General features: G+C 42.6%; 2 protein-coding genes across 2 annotated transcripts; one reads left to right on the top strand and one right to left on the bottom strand.

The window, feature by feature from the left end:
- Positions 1 to 6490: 6490 nt before the first annotated feature.
- htatsf1 (HIV-1 Tat specific factor 1) lies at positions 6491 to 11041 on the bottom strand. The gene is made up of 10 exons (XM_034140587.1): positions 10859 to 11041; positions 9856 to 10020; positions 9174 to 9396; positions 8964 to 9011; positions 8716 to 8870; positions 8388 to 8551; positions 8187 to 8283; positions 7881 to 7970; positions 7635 to 7772; positions 6491 to 6961 (listed from the first exon to the last, which is right to left on the bottom strand). Exons 2-10 carry the CDS (start codon positions 10018 to 10020, stop codon positions 6638 to 6640), a joined length of 1404 nt encoding a protein of 467 aa, XP_033996478.1. The 5' UTR covers positions 10859 to 11041; the 3' UTR covers positions 6491 to 6637.
- A 158-nt stretch (positions 11042 to 11199) lies between these two features.
- Positions 11200 to 23731, top strand: LOC117490595. The gene is made up of 7 exons (XM_034140355.1): positions 11200 to 11431; positions 11851 to 11975; positions 12415 to 12626; positions 15885 to 16022; positions 19671 to 19813; positions 21669 to 21880; positions 22802 to 23731. The coding sequence occupies exons 1-7, from the start codon at positions 11294 to 11296 to the stop codon at positions 23124 to 23126; spliced, it is 1293 nt and encodes a 430-aa protein (XP_033996246.1). The 5' UTR covers positions 11200 to 11293; the 3' UTR covers positions 23127 to 23731.
- The last annotated feature ends 368 nt before the right edge of the window (positions 23732 to 24099 follow it).

The following is a 24099-nucleotide window of genomic DNA, read 5'->3' as shown; positions in this document are numbered from 1 at the left end:
AGCAAAACTCAACACGTACACATTACACATTAATTGCATGAACTGGATTTCATAAGGTGATGGAAAGAAACCAAGCCAAAGTGAGACAATTAGCAAAGATTTAAAATAACAACTGAGGGCCTGAGGCGTAGTGTTAAAGCAGAGGAGACATAATGAGAGTAAGAGTTATGATTCCAACTCACAGCAGAAACAGAGACACTGTTGTTCAAATACCCAATGCCAAATAGTTACAGCTCTTGGATTGGCATTCTGGTTGTAGTTTTTACTACTTACTTGATGAGAAAAATATTGATTAAATTACGGCACTTACATTTTGGAATAGGCTTTCTGTAAATGTTCTGCTGTTGGCTATGATTTAAGACCAGAGGCAGGAGAAATGGATGGATGAAAACCATAAACTGCTATGCAGAGTATGTGTGTTCTACTTGTATTTATCACAGTGTGGGGACATCAGTTTGTTTACACAGTGACATTATGGGGACTCGCCTCCCATTAGGGGTCCAGTCCCTACAAGGTACGTCTCCAGGGGATTAATATAATGCAACAACCTCCTTAGTGATAAGATCAAGTCTGTGTGTGAGTGTTAGAGTAATAGTTTCCGTGTGAAAAGGAGACACATCATCAGACACACAGGATACAGCACCGCACTTCCCACGGGAGAATTCAGAACTTGCAAAGGAGAGAGTGAGATGTGGTCATGACTCAGGAACATTCACACGGCTGTGGTCTAACTCAAATAAATGGTTGACACCACAGGCAAAAAAAAGACTGCATTCTTAAATAATGTCTCGTTTTAAATGCATTTTGGGCTTCTTCACTCCAGCTGCAGAAAATCTAAATGTGTTCAATGCAATCCATCATTGACTGTAATTCCTGCCAACTGCCAGCTTGGCTAACAACTGTATTGATAAGAAGCTAACACTGGTTAACCATATCAAGTTTCTGCGGCCAATTCATCATTCACTGCGGGGTTAGGAGGGTCCCGTTGAGTCCAGAGTTTTATTAATAAGAAAAGATAATGGGCTTGGATGTATAAAGAAGCTGCAATGTCCTTTTTTGGATTCAAAATAAAATACCCTGATTTACAACTGACCATGTTCAAAACAAATGTATGCGAGTAGTTAGATTATTAGTAAGTAATGAGATTAAAATGGTGCCCTACTCTCTCCCAGGACCACATCATACACAAACAAAACAAGAATGATAATCAAGAAACTCAACTGCCTTGCTCAAGGACTTCTCAATAACAGTAGCTGAAGGTAAAGGTAGTGTACCTTCACCTGTTCTCCCATCCCTGTATCAACAACTCACTTCTAGTGTAATTCATACTGCTGGCCCTTTAAGCTGGTCAAACTTTGTTTAAATGTTTCACTAACCCACACACCAATATAAACACACCCATGTCCTTAAAGAATCAACCTTATGTCATGTTCCCAGTGGACTGGAGCATCTGCAGCAAATCAACCTCGCCTTAATTTCAACTCCCTCTTTCCCCTCTATACCCACCCACTTGCTTCCTTCATTTTTTTGTTGCATTTTTCAGTAATTAAGATCAACTGTAACAGGCCAAAAACGAACTTCTTCTATCTTTGCAACAAACACGCATTCATTGGCTCTTAGTGTTTGCCGACGTGCACAGGTGCTTGTCCTCAGCCTGTGGAAGCCGTTTCAATGCTGCTGAAAAACCCCCATTAGAAAAAAGAGAGAAAATTCCATCAATGCTTTTCCCATAACTTCATTAGAACCCTACTCTTTTATCATTAGGTGGACTCCTTTTGATCCGGCTCACCAAATGTTTATGAATATGTGTGCAGTTGTGTGTTTTCCTTTACAGATGCAAGAATGTTTGTCTTGTCCTCGAGCAGCCTTCTCCTCCTGGGGCCAACTACCCAGGTGTTGAAGTATTTTTCTGTTCTAATAAGAGTTAGTTCAATTTAGCTATTAAAAAAACAGCTGCTTTTAGGTCTGTGGTACATGGTCAGCAAAGTCTATTGAGTATGTGTGTGGGAAAGAGAGAGGAGATACATTAGTATTGACTTGTGGTCAGAACCACCAATTGACATGACTCTTTTGGCACCATACTGCTCTAGTTCACACACTGGAAGTCCCCCCTCTCCTTGTGCTCAGTGTTAATGGAGCAGGACCTGTCGATGCTTCGCAGCGGACACATCTACACGCTGGAATTTCCCATGGCTGATCATCATCTTTGGTCACGGGCGCCTTCCAACCCCGCCATCTCGCCCACTCTCCATCCCAACGCAACAAAACAAATCAAACAATTTACAGTTTCCCATTATTCTCTCCTCTCTGCCTGTCAGCATCTGGTTCCAATCAGCTGTGTGTGTGTGTGTGTGTGTGTGTGTGTGTGTGTGTGTGTGTGTGTGTGTGTGTGTGTGTGTGTGTGTGTGTGTGTGTGTGTGTGTGTGTGTGTGTGTGTGTGTGTGTGTGTGTGTGTGTGTGGGTGTGTGTGTGTGTGTGTGTGTGTGTGTGTGTGTGTGTGTGTGTGACACCATGTGAATGTTTTTATTTTCCATACATGTTCTCCTAAGATACAAAGCTCTTTGTCCAAACTCTTTCTCCATCTCTCTGGCTCCTCCTTCCTCTCACGCCCTCTCCATCTTCCATCTCTCCCTCTCTCTATTTTAGTCTTGCTTTTCTTGGCTGCAAGTCAGACCTCAGGCAGACCTAGAGGTCTTTTTCCCAAGCGATCTCCAGGGTGGACTCCAGGGAACAGTACACACACACACACACACACACACACATTCACATGCTCGGTCCATTTCCTCCTCCGTCTCTGCTCCTATCCCATATCTTTCTCTGTCTGCACCTCCTTGTTGACTCATACATTATTGTTGTATTACTGTTAAACTCTGTTGCGGTCATAGCTTATTGAAAAACAGAGAACACACTGTTCAAAATCAAGTGTCATGTTCTTGGCCCGGCTAAACTCTCTTCAGCACGTACACCCATTTGTACTTTACATGCTTTGTGTGTGTTTTAAAGCTTTATTTACCCAGGTTAGTCCCACTGGGATTAGGGATCTCGTTTACAAGGGAGATCTGGTCGAGAATTCAGCAGCACATTTAGTTAGACAGAAAAACTGCACATACAAATGCACAAGGTTAAACTAGTGCCATAGCTTCTGATTGAAATCAAGATTGGATAACACTGAAGGATTATTATCAATTAATAACAAGATTTGTGCTGTATCCTTTATTCAAACCTGCAAAAGAGGTATTTTAAAAGAAACAATATACTATGAGCTCAAAATGATTGAGCTCATTTTCATTTTAAGTGGCAATGAGTGGTAAAGAGGAAATATTGTTACCAGAAGAAGTCATGCATTTAAACTTCATACTTGTAAAAGCATCCAAATTGTAATAAGTGATTACCCATGATGCACAATGACCCATAATACCGGCAAATATATATATATTAGTAAAGTGCATAAAATAAATTCATAGTAAATTATTTGTAATATTATGTTTGTATTTATAGTTTGATTTACAAAGGAACTAAAGTAAAACAAATGTGTATTTTTGCTTCCACTTTAATTGTAACAGTACAAAGTAACACAACATTTAAATACTCAAGCAAAGTAAAACTACCTTAAAATGTTACTCAAATATAGTTTCCATTGCTTCCTGCAAGCAATATTGAGTCTGAAACGTCATAAAATGTTCAAGGTTTCAAAATGTAACTTTTAGTCCTTCTTTTTCTATTGTGACATAACTGATATCTATTATCTAAAGTTTACAACTAACAGAGGCAACAGCAGGATTACACTGCCCTCTAGTGGTGAGGCAGACTGAAGACCACATTTTGGGAGTGTGAGGAGTTTGTGAGGAGCAGGGAGTTGATGGTTTGGGGGAAATGTTTTCTTTTATTTAAAAAAAAAACTGTCACTTTTCTGCCATTAATACTTCTACTCGTGGTTCACTTGAGAGTTACTTTAGGGGTGACACTGTGGAGGAAGAAGTATTTAGATATCTCCTGTTGATCAGTGTAAAGGAGGGATTCCATTTTAAACAACAATGAATACAAGAGAATATCAAAGCAACTTTTTATAGGCACTGGTTAACAACATTTATGACATCTCTGTTAATGGTAAGCTTGCTGGCATGGGGGAAGGTCGGAGAAGAGGTGAAAGGGAAAGAGAGGTGAGAGGATTTGGGAAGTGATATCCTCTTTTCTTCCTTTCTGTCTTCTCTCTTTTCTTCCTTTCCTCATTTTCTTTCTCCTCTTTCTTCAATCTGTCCTTTCTCTCTTTCTCTTCTCGCTCTTCTCTCTCCTTCTTCATCCTCTTCTCTGCCTCCTTCTTTGCCTTTTCTTCCTCCTTCTTCATCCTAGCCTTCTCTTTGTCCGTTTTTGCAGCAAGCTCCTGAAAAGACAGAGACAACATGAAAGATGACATCTGAAACCAACTGTTTCAAATAAACATGTTATGATGTAAACCAGAATGATCAGCTGATGTGGCGTACCTGCAGTTGAGCATTTTTCTGGTTCAGGAGCTGCATCTCGTCCCTCATTTCCCTCTCCTTGTTAAGCCACTCCTCTTCCTTGTTGAGCCACTCCTCCTCCACCTCTCTGCTCTGTTCCTGCTCAGATTTCTTGAGGATCTCCTTTGATGCCAAATCATGCTCGATCTGACCCTCGAGGACTTTGTGTTGTGTCTGCCACTCTGTCTCTCTCTGGTGGGTCTCCTCCAGATGTTCTTCTTCCAGTGCCATCACTCCCTTTCTGTCACTGGTGATGGCCTCCTCCTTCTCCTGGATGATCCTGCTCCTCTTCCTCTCTGAGTCCTGCTGCAGATTCTCCAGATTGGCAGCTTCTTCCTTCTCTGTAACAAGCCCCCTGCTTTCTTTCTCTTTCTTTAACTCCATCACAGCTTTGTCAAAGGAGGGTTTCATCTCATTGAGCTGATGGTGCTGTTCCTTCCAGGCTTTTGTTGCCTTTTCAGTCGCCGTCTTATGGTATCGAAGACTTTCCTTCACTGAGTGGATGTACCTTCTGGCCATAAACAGAGTTGAAACTAAATGTTCCTTTTCATCCAGCAGCATATTTTTTTCTAGCTCCCAGCTGGCTCTCTGCTCCTTTAAAGCAGCATTTTCTGCTGCCAGCTCTGCTTTTGCTGCCTTGAATCCCAGAAGGACCTGTCTCAGAGCCTGCAGCGTTACGCTGAGAGCACATGATGCGGAGTACTGAAAGACACAAATATTCATGTGTCAGAAAAGTGAATGAAGTGTAGCCATTTGCATCTTCTGTAAAAGAGCCCTTTATTTCATCCAGCAAAATAACATTACCATTATTATTTGCTTTAGCCAAAACATTGACATTCTCAATGTAGCCTACTATAAAGTGAGAAAATTGGGTTTCTAAATTTTACCAAAATACAGTCATTTATTAGCAATGGGATCATTATCAACATTCAACTGAACAGTATTTACAAAAACAAACACAAAACTTTGTAATCTGTCAACTTAAAACATTAAAAGACTGTACAGATGGATGTATTAATATAACTTGTTCATGTAAACTACAAATCAAAGAACTTTAAAGCTTCAGAAAAGATTAGGAAATTAAAGAAAACTAGAAAATCTTACCTCATTTTCTGAGTTGTCGCTTCTCTCCATCTCTGCTGACCACAGAGAGTGCAGAGCTATTGGACTTGTAGTATTTTCTTGTAGTTCTGGGGTACTTTCCATGGATTCAGTCGTTTTTCTGAGAAAGTCAGTTTGTAACTCACTGGAGGTTTTAATTCAACACAACAACATGTTTGTCGTCATAACAACAAGCTGCATTTTGAGTAGGGTTTAGAATGTAATGATGTCATGAGGCCTCAAAATGTTGGAAATTCAAAACAAAACTTTATTTAGAACATTAATGGTCTTATTTACAAGAAGCATCTATAGGGATTATGTATTTGTATTCTGTTTTAGCTTATGACCCATGCTCTGCGACGATCTGTAACAAAGCAACATATTAATATATAAAAAGGTTTGTTTTATGATTGAAACTAGGAATATAAACGTTGGGAAATTATCTAATTGAGATTTATTTGACTAATTTGAGTTATTTGAATTCAATAATACATTCAAATGATCATGGTGAGCTTTTTTTTGTTGCAACAATCAGTACCAAACCAAAAGAATATTCTGAAGTCTGTAGAACACAATTTGTCTCTGCAGCATGTTTTATACATTACATATAATGCGTCATTATTGTGATTGTTTAGCCCTTATTTAAAAGCGGTTTGCTTATTTTTCTAACGCTAATATATTCCATTCAATAAATAACAAACCAGAGCAAACGTAGGCATTTTAAATGAAGTGTAATTACTGAAGCTGAACAATTTTCTACAACCCAAATCCAACATAACTTCAGTCATTGATATTTTAGGATTATCAGAAATACACTTAAACTGTAGACACACTGAAATACAGGGAAAGCTGTTCAGGTCTATTTACAATGTCAATCAAAATGAGGAAAATAGGGAGGACAGAATCATCATTTTATTTTTCAACATTACAAAACAGCTCCAGCTCGCCTGCTCACCACGGAGGTGTGCCACAGTTCTCATTCAATCAGGACTCTCCTAATTGGTTGCCATTGGGAACCAAAATGTGCACGTAGATATCTAGGCTTCCTCATCGTCACTTCCTGCCATGCTGCTGTCTGTAGATCCTGCTTCCTCTTCCTGTTTCGGTGGCTGTGGTTCTGTTTTTGGTTGCTGTTCAGGCTCTGTGGTGCTGGACGGTTCTGTGGGTTCTGTCGTGGTGGTGGTGGTGGTGGAGGTGTTGGGGGTGTTGGGGGTGTTGGAGGTGTTGGTGTCGGTGTTGGGGGTGGAGGTGTCGCCCTCTGCTGGCTTGGCCGTGTCGTTCTGCTGGCCCGGAGTGCCTCCCTCCAGGAAAGTAGACCAACCCTTTAGTCGCTCCTCTCGCTCACGGGTCGTCTCTTCCACCTGCACAATAAGAATTAGCATGAATGATGCAAATTCAATATCGCAAAAACTAAAATATCAAGTGACTGGTTCAAAAGAGAGATTACAGGCCAGTAGAAAGAACCTTAATACGGCTACTGATAGACATTAATCCTACACAACCAGTCAAAGTTGGGTCAACCATTGTTCCATTTTTATATTACTTGCTGAAAAATCACACAAAACACCAGTGGGATTTTTGTGTACAATTTATTTTTGAGATTGGCAAGTTTCTGAGAAATATGTATATATATATTTTCTAGAACTACTCCTTGTCATTCCAGAAGTCACTGAGAAAAATGGGAAAACTACAATCTTGTTGGTGTTTAAGTGTTTATTTGAGCATGTGAAACAAATGTACCTTTTGTTTTTGTGCGTTAACAATATTGCAATCAGTTTATACAACTTTTTCTTAAATATACAAACTCTATAGTCATAGAGTTACCCTATAGTTACCCTTAACTCTTTCATGACATAATTTTCCTTGTCGTTTTGGGCTAAATCTGAAGTATTCAACTGATTCAGTATTGCACTTCCATAAAATTAGAAGATTAATAAGAAAATAGACGCATAGTAAACAATATCCTACATTGTATTTACTAGTATGAGTGAATGAGCTTGCTCACTGTTTGTTTGTATATAACATTTGGTTTACCTGATAGTCTGTCGTTCCATCCCAAAGCAAAGCGACCAGCTGCCTCCCTCCGAACCAGCGCCCGTTGAACGACTCGATGCAGGCGTCGGCTTGTTCGGGCTCCTTATATGCGACGGATGCCACGCCGTCTGGGTGTCTCTGCATCACAAACACAACCATGCACCAGCTCCTTATGATGCCACTAACATCACATTCAAACCATCCTTTCTACCTTGACTACAAAACAGCACAAATGAATTAACTCACATCGAAGAGGATGACTTTCTTGACCTCCCCAAACTTCTCACACTCTGACCGCAGATCCTCACGATACTCATTCAACTCCAGCGGATCCTCCTACAAAGACCACAACAGAGACCAAAGAGATTAATACCCTGAATGGACAGAGTGTGTGTGTGTGTGTGTGTGTGTGTGTGTGTGTGTGTGTGTGTGTGTGTGTGTGTGTGTGTGTGTGTGTGTGTGTGTGTGTGTGTGTGTGTGTGTGTGTGTGTGTGTGTGTGTGTGTGTGTGTGTGTGTGTGTGTGTGTGTGTGTGTGTGTGTGTGTGTCTTACCTCAAAGTCACTGGGGTGGAACATGTTCCTAATTATGACCACTTTTTCATGCCTCTTCCTCACTTCTCCTTGCCTCTCTGGCCTCCAGTCCAGCTGTCTGCAAAGACAAAGACACAGACAGATTAACACTCTGTACCTTGTCTTCTCTAAATCCACTTCAGGAGGTTAAAATAAAATAAAGAATAAGGAAGAAGAGTTTACTTCTGTTGCGCCTGCATTTTCTTCCTATACTCTTTGTTTTTCTTCTTCTTCTTGCTGACGTCATATTGGCCCTTTAGCTCAAAGTGTGCTGCCTCCACATGCAGTCTGTAACCTCTGACCTCTGACTCGTCAATCAGACGCAATGCCAATGCCACCGACTCCTTCTGCAGAGAATCACAAAAACACACAGTCACGTCACTTAGTGTAATGCAATACTAACTAATAATTGAACTCACTGTGACATTCAAAGCTTAAATTAAGTAGTGTATCGACAGTGGTGTGTGGAACCTATACATTAAGCTTTAGGCAAGCAGAAGGACAGACAAACCTTGAGATAGCAGCAGAGGCCATCTCCCTTCAGATTTCCCTCTTTGTCCTTGTAGAGTTTCACCTTGTACTCTTCAGTGATGGGGTCCCTCATAACAATGCCGCACTTGGACATAATTTCAACAAACTCCTCATTGCTGACGTCAAGAGGCAGGCCTGAGGAGCAACGTATGAGGAGAAAAATCAGAGAGACAGTGAGATAGGATTAACAGTCAGGGACTCAGCTGTCTCATTGTTAAAGACACCAACCTGATACGTAGACATTAGTGTTTTTAGTGTCCTCGATATCGAACCATCCTACAAGCACAGAAAAGGGAAAAAACATTTATCATTATTTAGAATTGAAATACAACATACACCAATGACTTGAGCTCTCCCTGGCTATGTACAATTTGTTGATCCCCATTTGTGTGCTAGTTGCTGCCCTGGTTTTCTTTCTTCTTGTTGATGTCACTTTACCTTGTTCTGCTTTCCTTTTCTCCGCTTTCTGTTTGGCTTCTTTAGACTCCTCGTCTGGGTCCTGGTCCTCGGTAGCATCTGCTGGTTTCTTCTTTCCTGATGACTTGCTGTCTGTTTCTGGGGCTGCAGTGTTGGAGCTGCTCACTGCGATGTTGGCATCTGGAACTCCATCATCATTGAAGCCATAGTTTGCCTGGTAGGCTGCAATGAAGTCCTCTGTTATCTAGAGAAAAGAAGCAAACCTTGTCAACTTCAACATGGAAACTGTCCCAAGGTCATACATTAAAGGATCTGCAAAAAGAAGTGACATTTGCATGTAATGCTTCCTCTTGTGTGTTGGTTACCACAGATTAAGTGTATTGCCAACTGTGGACAGTGGCAAGTACAAGATGGTATAAAGGGAGCTTTGATATTTAGACTCAACATTTGTGTTGCTTTGACAAATCACCCCAGTCAGAGTATCACAGTATATTTGACATGTCAGCCAAACCTGCAAACAGCGGGTGTAACCCATAATCAATGTAGTCAAAATAATACATTTAAATTCAGCATCATATACGACACAAACTGCTGCAAATAAAAATAGTACAAATGAAAGATCTGAAGCTCAGGGACTGAGAACCTGCAAGGAACTAATATGATGTATGAAAACAAAAACTGGGAGATAAAGAAAAGCTCATACTTTAGGGAACCAAGCTTTCTTTGCTGGGTCCCAGTCATACACAGTCCCATCCTCTGGGTCAATGTAGGTGTTGGCGTCAGAGCCATCTGCATTTCTACGGTCATACATTTCCTGCATCCGCAGCTGCTCCGTAAAGTCTTTGTTGGCAGTTGATGGATCAGTCATCTGCAACAAAAATGTGAAATTATCCAGGTCAACAAGCCATTATATTTCAGCATTAATACCCATTATGCCCCCAATGTGGCAACAGTGAAGTATTGTTGATTTAAAAGAAAAACGAAATACTATGTATGGTTTAACATTAACATTAATATGCAAAAGGCCAAAGCAGCATAGTAAACGCATGTGTGCCACAGTCCTGGACCAGTGCTGTAAAATAATCAATAAATGACTGAACTTATTCGATGATATATTTCAACAGCCTGATTCCACAATGCCCACAACAACAAATATGTTGTACACAACAGATAATATGTTGCTACTTGCACTGTCACAGCCTGGTCAGTCATTCGCTTATATTCATTGCACTGATTATTGAGAACTGACAGCTTGAAACGGTGTCAGCAAGCTATTTAACACATGTTAGGAGATCTTGGCCTTGGCTGTTAAGATTCAATTCACATCTGGATAATCTATTTGTGCACATTTTTTAACATCTTTATTCAAGATTCAAAGGCTTTATCGTAATATGCACAATAGCAACAGTGTAGTTATGGCAATGAAATGTTTAAGTCCCAGGCTCCAACAATGCAACATAATATATGACATAAAACAAAACAAAATCAAATTACAACAATTAAATACTGTACAGTGGTAGTAATTCATGTGTGAGATGCAAACAGATCAATGCTTTGGAGTTATGAAGGCACTTAACAGACCCATGCTTATTATAATTACATAAAAAAATGAATACAATGTAAATGAAAAAAACGTGTTCTTCTGCTTCTGAAGTAACGTAGAATGTAGTTGATGTTAGCAAACATAGCTAGTTAGCTTTCGTTACCTTTTACAACAATAGTCCAGGCGATCTAAAAAGCTGGTAGCTGTGACGGTTAACAAAACAGACTCTCGCCGTGTATATACCCAAATATAAAACACACTTGGTCTGTGTGTTTGATTTTTAATTCAAGATTAACGTTAATCGCTCCGCGCTAACTAACGTTCACCCTGCACCACTCGGGATTCAATGAAGTACTTCCGATGTCAATGTTCCAATGCACATGCGTGACAATTGGGAAAGAAGCGCTCGATTTGTAAAACAGCATCTACCTTTTCACCGTAGCAACCGCCCCGCTCAATAGAAAGTGTACATGCAACGCGCGATCACTCCGCCTGCCGCACGTCTTGTAAGGAAAACAAGCGCCACTGGCACAACTGGCTAGATTTCAAGTTAGCAGGTAAGCTAAGTAAATTAGAAGTTATACGTCTTCTGTTTGTCATGGCAGAGGGAAGCTCTAACGCGGCCAACCTGCCTCCCGGAGACCCGCAGCTGATTAATATGATTGTGGAGCATCTGAAAAACCGGGGGCTTTTTGATGAGTTCCGTCGGGACTGTCTCGCCGACGTTGATACAAAGGTAACTCACCAGCTAACAGTGCTATGATGCCCAACATTACTTCACGTAAAGCTATTTGTAGCTTGTATTGCTCAATAGTGTTATTACATTGAATATGTATGAAGCTATATCTAGTATTTGATTGACTCGCTGCAAGAGTTCTTATGAAAGTGCATTGATGACTCTATTAAAATGATAATGTAGGAAGCAGGCAAACTCTTTGAAAAATGACATGTAAATGCTGTTCCCTTTTTGCTTTAAAGTGGTTTGCAATTTAGGTTTGACTTAAATAATGCCTGCAGAAATAGAAAAGTAGCTTACATTGTGTATATTGTATTTTATGTTTATGTCAAATTAAATGTTACATCTGAATATTGTCCACTGGACAGAACAGGTGTGTGTTTAATGGCCAAGTTTAAATCATTGCCTTTTTCTTCCAGCCTGCCTATCAGAACCTGCGGCAGAAAGTGGACAACTATGTCACTTCAAACCTGAGCACACAGGACTGGAACCCGTCCATCAACAAGAACCAGATGAGGAACGGACTGAGACAGAGTGTTGTTCAGTGAGTGTTACCGTCACCTACTACTTGCCCTCTGTGTACACTGTAAAGGAATAACAATGTGCATTGTACAGCTACAAATTTGAATGTTTGTGATTAACTGACGGTTAAAGAGTTCCTTGTGTAGGGATTAAAAAAACTCTGTGGATAAGCTGTAAAGAGATGATTTTATGAGGCATTGCTCTAGTAAACTACCCAGCAGTTTGTTAACCATAAACTTCTACAGCAGTAAAATACAAATAAATGCAGCAGTAATATTAATCAAAAACTAATGTATGGTTCTGAAGCAGCTTTCTGAAGTCCTTCATATAGATAGATAGATTAAACTTGTTATTAACTTTGTGACTATACCTAACCAACTTTTCATGAGCAGCTTCAAAATCAAATTGTTATGAAATTACTGTGTTTCTTTAACTACTATCTTGTGTTTCTTTTCTTCTAGATCTGGTATGCTGGAGTCTGGAGTGGACAGGATCATCACTCAGGTCGTGGACCCCAAGATGAACCACACTTTCCGGCCGCACATAGAAACTGCCATTCATGATTTCTTGTCAGGGGACAGGAGGGAGGAGAACGCTTTGAGTTGTAACTCTGCTCCGTCTGAACAGACAGAACTACAGGAGGCCCCGCCTGCCTCTGGCCCCAAAACCCCCTGAGGTCCATTTAACAAAAATTAAGTACTCTGTAAGGTCAAGAACAAGTTCAGTTAAGAAATCTATTTTTCATCTTTGCTTCAGGTGTGTGTTAGCTTTTTGAAAGGTGCAGCATCAGACATAAGGAGGATGAAGAAGACCAACAGGGGATAGTTTTTTTGCAATGGACTGGAGTCAGGAATGTTTCTGCATTCAACATTTTCAGCATGTGATGTTGTGACATGTCCTGTCAGTGCTGCACAAGGCTACTGCTGAAGGAGTCGGAAAAAACGCGATGCACTCTAACTGTACCGCGGGGCTTTGTGCATAAGAAGAAAAAAGGGACAAGTCTGGATAATAATTTCTTTATGTGCCAATCACGTTTTTACTTAAGTAGGTTGAATACAGATTTCTTACTCACCCAGTTTGTGTGTGTATAGACATGTTCCTTAGTTAACATGTTGACTTGTTTAACTGAAATGATTCAGATGACGAGTGAAGTTGATGGGCTGGTTTCAGTTAGGAGGAAGAAGATCCAGTAGTTTCATTCTAAGTCAAATTGAATTATTGAAAAACATTGAAGTAAATATTTTTTGATCAGTATCTAGAGTTGTTTCTTTTTAGTGCATGTATTTAGTATGTAGCAATGTTTGTGCATCCTATGTGATTTACTAAACACAGGTGAAATCATATTCCCCTATGTCTCACTGTTCTTATTGTTCCAGTTTGTAGTTCCTGTGCTTTTATTAGTAAAGATACCCTGATGTATTCAAAGCTGTTTGTTAAGCGGAGCAGTAGCAAGCCACAGCCATTTATGTCCTAAGCGTGAGACAAGAACCAGAGCAGATAATCATAAAATAGTACCACTAGGTGGGGTTGTTTTTCCCTTTAAAACACTGAATCTGCCAAAAAGTAATCCTAAGATTATATTTAGAGGCAAACCCCCTGATTCCGACCCCAGAAACATACAAATGTCCTATCCACATATTTGAGATCCTACAATAACTGTTTTATTATGAGAAGGTGTACACGTGGAAGTCATGACTTACGTTGAGTGATGAGTGACTCGGTACCTTTTGTATGAGCCACTGACAGACTGCCATGTCAGGACGGGAGACTTACACTCCAGCTATTTGTGTTTATTCTGGTTTGTAAAATCGACCCTGCAGAGGAATGCACAACGTTCTTTAAGCATGTATGTGTGTTTAAAGCTTGCGTAACTTTATTGATTCAACCACTTGTTTTTTGGCAGGAGACTGATCCACAATTTTCCAAAATATGTGTCAACGAGGGTGTTTGTAAATCTGCCCTATACGTCTTTTGTTTACTATGTGTTTGTGTAGAATATGCTTTAAGGATTATACTGAACAAATTGAAACATTGGATGAATATGTTATCAAAAAAGGTAACTAAATAAGCTGTTGCGATGAACTTTAAACCCAAGAAATTATGCATTAGAGATGTTCAAAAAATGTCACACAAATACATATACTTCCATTGAACTGAATATGTTAGAACATCAGCACAAAAGACTATCTGCATGTGTTCTTTGTGTGGGAACTTATAAGTAAACTCATAGAAAACCAGCAATATGGTCATTGAAGTCTAGTCTAGGTCCAGTGATCTGAAAACACAAGGGCAAAACAGTCAACAGATCAGAGTTCATAAACCCAAAGGTTATAGTAATGTTTCCTCCTTTAAAGCAGACACTGGATGAACATGATCTATATGCACACAGAAACATCCAGAGGCATGCATGATGTTTACGACATGATCAAGAGAGAGGGTCCTCCATGTGTACTGTTTGCACAGTGGTGTCTATGTGCATTTGTCTGTGATTTTGGACATGTGAGTGTGTTCATGTCGGGGTGAAGGGTCTTTGCGTGGGTGGTCAGCAGGGGTTGTGTGAGGGAAGCTGTGGGATGTTGTTTTGAGCATGATGAGACAAATCGAGCAGGAAAGGTCAGGGGAAAAAAGTCCAAAAGACGTCCAAACATCAGCCCCCCTATAAGAGAAGGTCTTCCCTCACTGGGCCCCTGCATGGACACACACACACACACACACACAAACCCACTCTGGCATCGCACCTTGACCTCTTGTTCTAAACCATGTAGCAAGGAATTGTGTATTTTTTTTACTTGCGGATTGACAGCCCACCGTTATGTGGTCATGATGCCACATGACTGGTCTGTCTCTTTGTAGTTGTCAGAGGTCATGGCTGTTATGAGTCAAAACACAACCACAACAACTAGGCTGCAAGATTGAATGCTTCACAAAGAAAAAAACAAAGCTTATCTCACCTTGGACTCACAACACAAACCTGTTTCTCTTTGATGTGACCCTTCTAGCTCACCAATTGTCTGAACAGTTATAATAATCTAAAAGTAAAATGTTGCAAGTTTTTTTTGTGTGTCATATCCCGTAGAGATTTGGCCACACAGTTATATTATTTGATCACAGACCTTTTCAACCAGACTTGCTTTTTTGCAAGGTGTGTTTAACTGAAGTATCAGACACGACTTTCCATAAGACCAGCTGGTGGAAATCACAACAAAAATTGTGAGCATCTATAATCTAGATAGCAGAAATATACATCAGTATTATAAACATTTTGACAGGAGACATATCTATATATATAAACTGTGTCCGTGTGTATAAGAATATTATAAGCTTATTTATATGAACATGTCAGAAAAATGTGATGTAAAATACATTCAGTGTATGGAATGTAGCATTATAACAATTTGTCAAACCTGACCCCCTTCACACACTCTTTCGGGCCGGGTGCTCCTGAGACGTTCCTCACTGCACGTTTCCCTGCCAGGAAAGCAGCTGCTAACCCTCAAAGAAACACACACACACACACACACACACTGGCTGTCGGGTTAATTGAGTGTGGATGTCTTGAGTGGTTGACCTTCACGTAACCCTGCATACTGCAGAGTAACAGGAAGACCTTATAAGAGCAATTTTGAATATTAAAGCAGCATATTGAATTATACGTTGTTAAACTAAACCAGACTATTTTTCAGAACAAAATATCTGTTTCTAATAATGTTTTTTTTCCTTCTACCAATAATACAGTTTTGGTTCCAGTTTGACGCTCGTTCACAGGGTTGCGCTATGATAGGTGGAGACAAACGTGAACGCGCCACGCTCGTGCTCGTGTTATATATTTCAGCCTTCATGCCCCGGTCGTACTTTATAGTGGAAACTCCTCTGCAAGACTATCGTGCTGTAACCTATAACGCAAAAAATTCCTTTCTAAAGCTGTGACTAGCTGAACTAAATATGGCGAACTTCCCCGCGGTGTTCCTCCTGCTGCTGGCCTGTCAACAGGTGCTGACCATGGAGCTGCATGATGTCCAGGAGAAACAACTGAGCCAGGCCAAGAGACGCCTCTCCCCGCAGAGCACAGGTGAGTTGTAATAGCAGGTGTGCCCCTGCCTTCACTCTCTGTCACACCGAATCCAGAATGTTCTCATGTCTCCAGAAGAACACCCAGGGTTACTGGCCCTTTAATTGTTAGAAAGTATTGAATTCAAAGCATGTGCAAGGATGCCAAAAGCAATCTCTGCAGGATGTTTATTTGGTCTGACTGAAAATCTGACAGATCTGGGAGGCTTTGGGGACATTTTTGCATGTCATCAAATGTGTTTTGCACATGCACTAGATTTTCATGCCTTTAAAACCTTTAGCACTTCTTTAGGCTTGCTTTATCTCTGGGATAGGCTAGTTTATGTGTGGTTTCCCTCTGGATCCCAATGTGCAGTGACACTGCCATGTCAACAAGTTATGATACGCATACGTAGCTTCATATACATTTATTACAGTTTTGTTGCAGAGTAATACATCTGCTCCCACTGTGCGTCTGCGGTCAGATGAGGTGAAAGGTACGCTTTAAGACGCATGTTATTAATATGTGGGCTTCTCATTGCATCGTAAAAATCAGTTAAAGTATGCCACACGGCCGCCTGACGTCTGCCCGCACCGTGCAGCAGGGCTCTCTCTCTCTCTCTCTCTCTCTCTCTCTCTCTCTCTCTCTCTCTCTCTCTCTCTCTCTCTCTCTCTCTCTCTCTCTCTCCTCTCTCTCTCTCTCTCTCTCTCTCTCTCTCTCTCTCTCTGTGTAACTCAATGCTAGATCCTGTCAAAGCACATTCACAATTTGAATAAGATGAATAATAACTTAAAAACGGAAATTTGAAACATGGAGGTTCCTTACAAACATATGCATCGTACATTTTAAGCACTTATCAAACTAAAATGAAATATAGCCAAAGGGAAAGCAGTTGGAGCCTGCTGCCTCCTCTAGATTATTCTTCCTCTCGTCATTATTGCCTGCTGTTGTATAGGTAAACATAAACTGGTATCTGAAAACTAAATATACAAGAACTGCCCAAAAATGTCATGAGAACATGACATTTTACACTACTCTCTACAAAACTGATGCAGTGTAATGTCGGCACATGAGATGACAGGAATCTCCCAGGGTCACCCTGACATGATCGTTGTAATTAATAAAGTCACGTTTTTTAAAGTACATTGGAAAACGAGGGGTTACGTATGGTAACCCTTGTTATATAAACACAGGCGGAGCCCTACTGGACTCTATGGGTACTCCCCTCGATCCTATCATGCAAGCATTCATCCACTGAGACTTTCTAGACGTAGCCGGCCCCGGGGCGGGCCTACCTGAATGCGCGTGCATCTCACCGCATAAAAGGAGGCCTCGCCTCCTTACTGTCATCCTTTACTTCTCTTCAGCAAGCAGCATAGGACAGACAGGGCCCCTGAGTAGAGGGCTCCGCCTGTGTTTATATAACAAGGGTTACCATACGTAACCCCTCGTTATATCTCTCACAGGCTCCGCCCTCGACTGGACTCTATGGGTACAGTGGGCGGAGCCCCGATGTATACACGCGCTGTCGTCCCACAACAACACTGTTCCATCTCACTGTTTCTGACCGGCTTTCTGGTTAGCAGCCGCTGCGCCTCACTCACCTCTCCCTCGGTCGTAACTGTGGAGAGAAAAGAGGCTGCGGCTGACAGAGCACACCCTGACGCGCTTACCCCGCGGAGGTGTGCTATGACGTGGAGGACTCCCCCCCCACTGCCCTAAAGCAGGGGGAAAAGAGTCCTCCAGCCCCTATGGGCCCATGTGCGCGTCACGTAAAACGTAAGCGCATTACGCCCGGGGAGGGGGTCAGATGCCCACTGACCCACAGACCCAGGGTCTGCATGACAGTCAAAGCTGTCACTGTTGCCCCCTGTCGCAGTCTGCAAACTGCCCGAAGCAAGGATGCCTGTCTGCTCTCTGACAGGGCGGGACGCTTCCTCCCGCCGCCAGTCAACAACAAGACGGAGCTCCCCACCCAGTACCCCTTCGCTGCGTCGGAACCGGAGCGGGAGCCGGAGCGGGGGCCGGAGCGGGAGCCCGCCGGGTTCGGTCAGTCTGTCCTCGTGGGGGCCGGTACTGAGCCGGTACCTCAGGACGGACCGCGGAGGTAGAGGGCACGCCAGGAGCTCTAGGGGCTCTGAACCGGCGTCTCCCTCTCCGCCTTACCACCGCCTGGCGCTCTCTCGCTTGCGGAGAGACCTGAGGGCGAGCCAACGGCAGCATGCGGCTGAGCTGCACCCTCTCTCCCTCCAGGCGACTGAAGCGTTGGGTGACCGAGGATATCGATCCGAAGAGCCCTTCCGTTGCAACGGGGGCCCCAAGGAGATCGTCTCGGTCTTTCCTGGTCAGTGCGGTCAAACCTAGCCAAACGTGACGCAACGCCACGGTGGTCAGGGCCATCACACGCATACCGTGGACCAGATTATTCATCTGGCTCACGCAGCGGTCCGAATAATCACTCCCGTCCTCAGGCGGGGGCGCGGGAGTGTCCTGCTGAGGGGAAATCAGCGACACTCCCTACACACCTAGATTACTGGCCACCGCCGCCATCTGCGCCCAGAGCCTGAATATCTTATCCAGATACTCAAGCATCTCGCGGTCACGCGACAGTGGGGGCAGGGGCCTTCTCCCCTCTGCCCACCCGGCTGTGCGCGGAAGCAGATGGGCCGCTAGGCTTTCATCCAGTGGGGGCACACCGGGACACTCCGTGTCCGAGTGGCCCTCCACTCTGAGGATTCCAGCCCAAGTAGCCACCGGAGCCTTCGTTCTCAGTGGCTGCCGCCACGTGGCCTCCACACACCGCCAGATGTCTGGCAGGGGGGGTGAAACGAAGGCCGGGCCGGGCTGTAGAAGCCCTGACGCAGGCGGTTCACCGGCCTCGGTGGCAACGGTGGGGGGAGCGGCAAGCCTGCACGCTCCGCCGCCATAGTCATCACCGTCCCCGTGCTGTTGGCTTTCCTGGCGGTCGCCGGAAATCCCAGACGACGAGGTGTCGTAATCGTTGTCCCGCTCACCGACGCTCGGACCCGCCCGGTCCGCTGGAATGGCGAACACGAAGGGCACTCCCTCCTCGAGGTCCTCCACCACGTCGAGCTCTGGGTCCTCCACCGGCGAGACGTAGAAACCCTCGAACTGCGCCAGCCGTTGATGGCGGCCGGGGCGAGGAATTAGCTGGCAGGCGCTGCAGACTGCAAGCGGGCCCAGGTTGGCCGCCGCGTGGTCGGACCCCAGGCACTCGATGCACCGACAGTGGGGGTCGTCGCCCTCTATGGAGCCCGGACACGAAGGACAGGGGCGCTCCAATGGTGAGTCCATTTTCTTCGTTGTCTTATATTTTTATCCGTCTCTCTTCACTCAGTTGTATCTCACTGCCTTGCTGAAGAGAAAGGGATGACAGTAAGGAGGCGAGGCCTCCTTTTATACGGTGAGATGCGCGCGCATTCAAGTAGGCCCGCCCAGGGGCCGGCTACGTCTAGAATGTCTCAGTGGATGAATGCTTGCATGATAGGATCGAGGGGAGTACCCATAGAGTCCAGTAGAGGGCGGAGCCTGTGAGAGATATAACATCACAGTTACATATAAGAGACACAGTAGCAAATGTGATTTTGAAGACTCACTTATTTCTGTGGTATCACTGTATGTTCACACAACTCTCTTTTTCTCTCTCAGCGGAAATTCAGAGTTGTCTGCTGAGTTCAGGGGATGTTGGCTGTGGGAATTTTCAGTGTTTCAACAACAACTCCTGTGAAATCCAAGGTCTGCACCAAATCTGTCTCACTCTGCTGCACAACGCCGGGCGCTACGACTCACAGGTGGGAGGAGGACACACAGACACCTCAACACACACTTATTGGGAGTAATTGTTTACCGTTTGACCCCATCTGAACTAGATTACATAGTCTGAAACTGGGTCCAACAGCATCTTAAAGCGAGATTAGATGAGACATATTGGGATACATGTTTTTATTTAATTTAATCCCATCAGTCATTACAGTCATTTGTGAAGAATGTTTGCTATATAAGGTGTATGTATAGTTATGCATGGTGGCACTGGATACAGAACAAACTGAGAGGGGAAGTGAAATGAGAGAGGGAACAGTGTGTCTACTTTACTAGAATAGAAGTACATGAGGGAATTATGTAAGTCTTCATGTGTCTCCAGCATGATCGCAGAGTGGATGATGTTCACCAAGGATCTGTCAGCATCGAGTTAAAGGCGGGGTAGGTAATTTTGGAGAAACCAGCTCGAGTGCGCTAGAATTTGAAAATACACATAAAAAAAATTCATTTGTGGAAGCCGTAGCGCTGTAAAAAGCACGACCAATCATTTTAGCCGGCCCGGCTAAAATAACTGGATGGCCTACCTTCCATCTCGTGCACAAACTTATCTCGTGCCCTCATTGGTCATGTGCGCGTTTGTGTGTGTTGGAGGAGGGGCTCTGTAAGGAAGTCTGAAGGAAGAGGCAGATTTTTTTCGGCTGCGTACTTTCAAATTCTAGCGCACTCGAGCTGGTTTCTCCAAAATTACCTACCCCACCTTTAAGAGCATTCCATGGAATATAACAAAAAGTGTATCTCGAGCCGGTTTCTCAAACTTACCTACCCCACCTTTAACTGGATGTTAAATACAGTAACAAACAATAGCAGAATATATTTAAATGCTAATATCATGGTGAATGTGTGCCTTTGTGGACATAGCTATAATCAGTATTTTTACAATAAAAAAAAACAAATTACATTACAAAAGAAGTCCCTCGTAGGAATACATCTAAAGAGAATCTGCCTCACCCCTCACTTTGACGTATATTCATGGTAAATTTCAGCTCATGATTGAGCTGTTCGACCCGCAACTTCACTTTATTAGGGTTAGGGTTTACTCACACCACTCTATCAGTATATTTTTAAGCTGCAGAAGACAGCTGTTTTAACTCAAAGGCTGTACAAACATTCCAATAAACACTACTTGCTCAACAGCAAACTTGAGACAGACAAAGCTAATATCTAGCTGGTGACTATAGTGGAGCAGTCAGCAGCTAAAGAGACAGATATTGTCCTCAGGAGCTGGTAAAGACTATTCACAAAGCTCAATAGGAGAGAATATTATAGGCTCAGTAGGTGGCCAGAAACTTGACTTCAAAACAATGATACGTTTCCTGTGGGACTGTTGGATGTGTAAATAAGCGAGAACACTTTAGCAGGAAAGCCAATGTTGGTTGTTGTTCAATCTCTGTGGCTCTTGTGCTGTAAAGCAGTGACGTTACTGCTTTTTGCCAAATTTGATTGGCTGCATTGAAATAAGGTCTTCCATTAAATTAATGCAAATTTAGTGGGAGCCACCATGACACCAAAAATACAAAGAACCATACTTGCCAACCTTGAGACCTCAGAAATAGGGAGCATTTCAAATGACCAATCCCAGGGGGGCGGGTTGAGACATTTTCCTGCATCCTACTGACTTTTAAAGATGAAAAGAATAAAAAGCACACTGGAACAGGATTTATATGTTAAATCATTTCATTGAATGGGCCATCTATACATGCTTATTGCACTTACAACTACAATAAGCATCTACACATGCTTATTGTAGTTGTAAGTGCAATGCCTTGCTGCATTGAAACTGATTCCTCCTCCTCCTCCTCCTCCTCCTCCTCCTCCTCCTCCTCCCAGGGTAAGTCCTTTGTGAAGGATGCGTTGCGCTGCATGGCTCTGGGCCTGCGGCAGCGCTTCAGCTGTGTGAGTCGCCGGTGCTCCGCGGTGAGGGAGATGGTGTTCTCGCTGCAGAGGGAATGCTACTCCAAACACCAGCTCTGCCTGGCGCTGAGAGACCACATGGACACCATGGGCAGCCTGGTGCAGTTCCACCTCATGTTCCCCCCGGGGTGAGACACACACACACACTGAAAATAATCTCTTGACTTTTATCATCATCCAAAGGAAAAAAGTCTTAAGAGTAACTGTTACACTACATTTTAGGGTACATTTCAGTCATTTTATCACAAAAGTAAAACACTTATTTTACAAACTGAAATTGTTTTGAAATGTATACTGTCTTTTCGATTGATCTTTCTTACGATTTACTTTATATACAATGACTTTGGAATGATATTTTTTAACACATACTATAATTTAACATCAATTACATTTTGTAAGACCTTCTATACATAGCAAACTGTATTTTTTGTAACTTCTTTATATCATACTTGTTATGCTATGATTGCTTAATGCAGTTTTAATGACATCATCTGCTACAATACTCATTGACATACTATATGATGTTTTTAAAACATACTATACTATGCCTTTCATACTTACATACTCTTTCATACTTTTTATATACTACGACTTTAAAATATTTTTTTATCACATACTATACTTTGATCTAAAATGAATAAATTAGGAAATACTTTTTATATATACATCATGATTCTTTCTTTTTGAAACTATACTTTGACTAATAGTATTATTTTTTCCATATACATTACGAGGAATTATTTTTAAATATATATTTTATGACATGCTATACTAGGACTTTTTTCATGTTAGTTGTTTCTCGCTTGTTGGCCCAGACTTTTTTTCCCTCTCACAGTATGAAAAGCACAGTGGTAAATATTTAAAAAAGGTGATTTTTTGAGTTTCAGAGTCCGGTATTGTACATGCCGGCTCACTGCCATAGCCTGTGTTTTCCCTTTCATGATAAGTCATAGCTACTGTGAAAGAGTCTAGCTTTAGGTAGTGTTCTTCTGAAAGTCTGTGTTGAAAAGTTGGATAAACGCAAACATTTGTCTCTCGTGTCTCATCAGACCGTATGTGGAGCTGATGAACTTCCTGTTGAAGTGCGGGGAAGACGTCAGGCTGTGGGTCGGCCAGCAGCTGCGCGGACAGTGTGAGCAGCACTGGGGGGGGCTGTGCAGCAGCTTTGCAAGTACATGCTCTCTCAGCCAATCGGACGACCTGGAGGTTACCACCACCACACCACCACCAACCCCGGCATGGCCTACCACAGCTGAAGGACCCCTGCTGCAGCCCTCCAGACCCACCGAGGACAGAAACACACTCAGTCAGGTCCACAACACGACCCAATCTGGTTCACCTGTGCCTGGGAAATCCAATGTGACCGCTTCATAAACAGACTGGTGGTGCAGAAAGGGTTCACAAAGATGATGCACTTATTACTATTATATTAGCAGAATGAGTGTCAGTAGTGGTAGTAGTTTTGTGTTGTATTGCTGGTAAAAGCAATGCAACATATCTTATTTAATCTGTTGGGTATTTGTGCTATATATATATGACTATTTTCCTTGACATTTGACTTTGTACAAGAATGAAAACCAGTTATCTACCTCACCTCGACAGTTAACCACAGTGGCTGTATCCTTCAGCAAGGGGCATGGACACACACACACACACACACACACACACGAGTAAACACTACAGGGAATCGCTCAAGTGCAGCTGAAAGTCAGTATTCTACCTATTTAAGTCTGTTTTTGTATTTATGAGGATTGTTATATTATGCACCGTATTGTTGACTTTGTTGTGTGGACAGTCCGGGTGCCGTCTGCAGGAAGGTGCTCTTCGGGTATGACGTGTTTTAAATATGTGTTTTTGATGAATCACATTTCATACAGACCCCAGGTTTCAAGCTATGTTTTGTAAGTTTTTATTTAAATGATTCCAAAAATACATTTGTAAGCATTTTGATTGAAATTAAATAAACTACAATGATGTTACTGGACAAAGAGAAGTGTGTTAATTCAGCCCTGCTCTGTAAAATAGTCACACAGACGAACAGTAAGACATCCCTGACATGCACTCTCCAACTCAACGTGACAAATGAACTTTAGAGGATGAGTAAGTACCCGCATTTCTGAGTCAGTTGTCTGGACGTCCTAAAGAAGAAAGGCACAGGCTAAACTCGTCAATAACTGTAACAATGGCATCTTTGAAAAAGCCTTCCAGAGCAGACAACACTTTCTAGGTCACACACACACACACACACACACACACACACACACACACACACACACACACACACACACACACACACACACACACACACACACACACACACACACACACACACACACACACACACACA

Source organism: Trematomus bernacchii, unplaced genomic scaffold (genome assembly GCF_902827165.1).
Source record: "Trematomus bernacchii unplaced genomic scaffold, fTreBer1.1, whole genome shotgun sequence".
NCBI lineage: Eukaryota > Metazoa > Chordata > Actinopteri > Perciformes > Nototheniidae > Trematomus > Trematomus bernacchii.
This window is presented reverse-complemented; position numbering and strand designations above follow the sequence as displayed.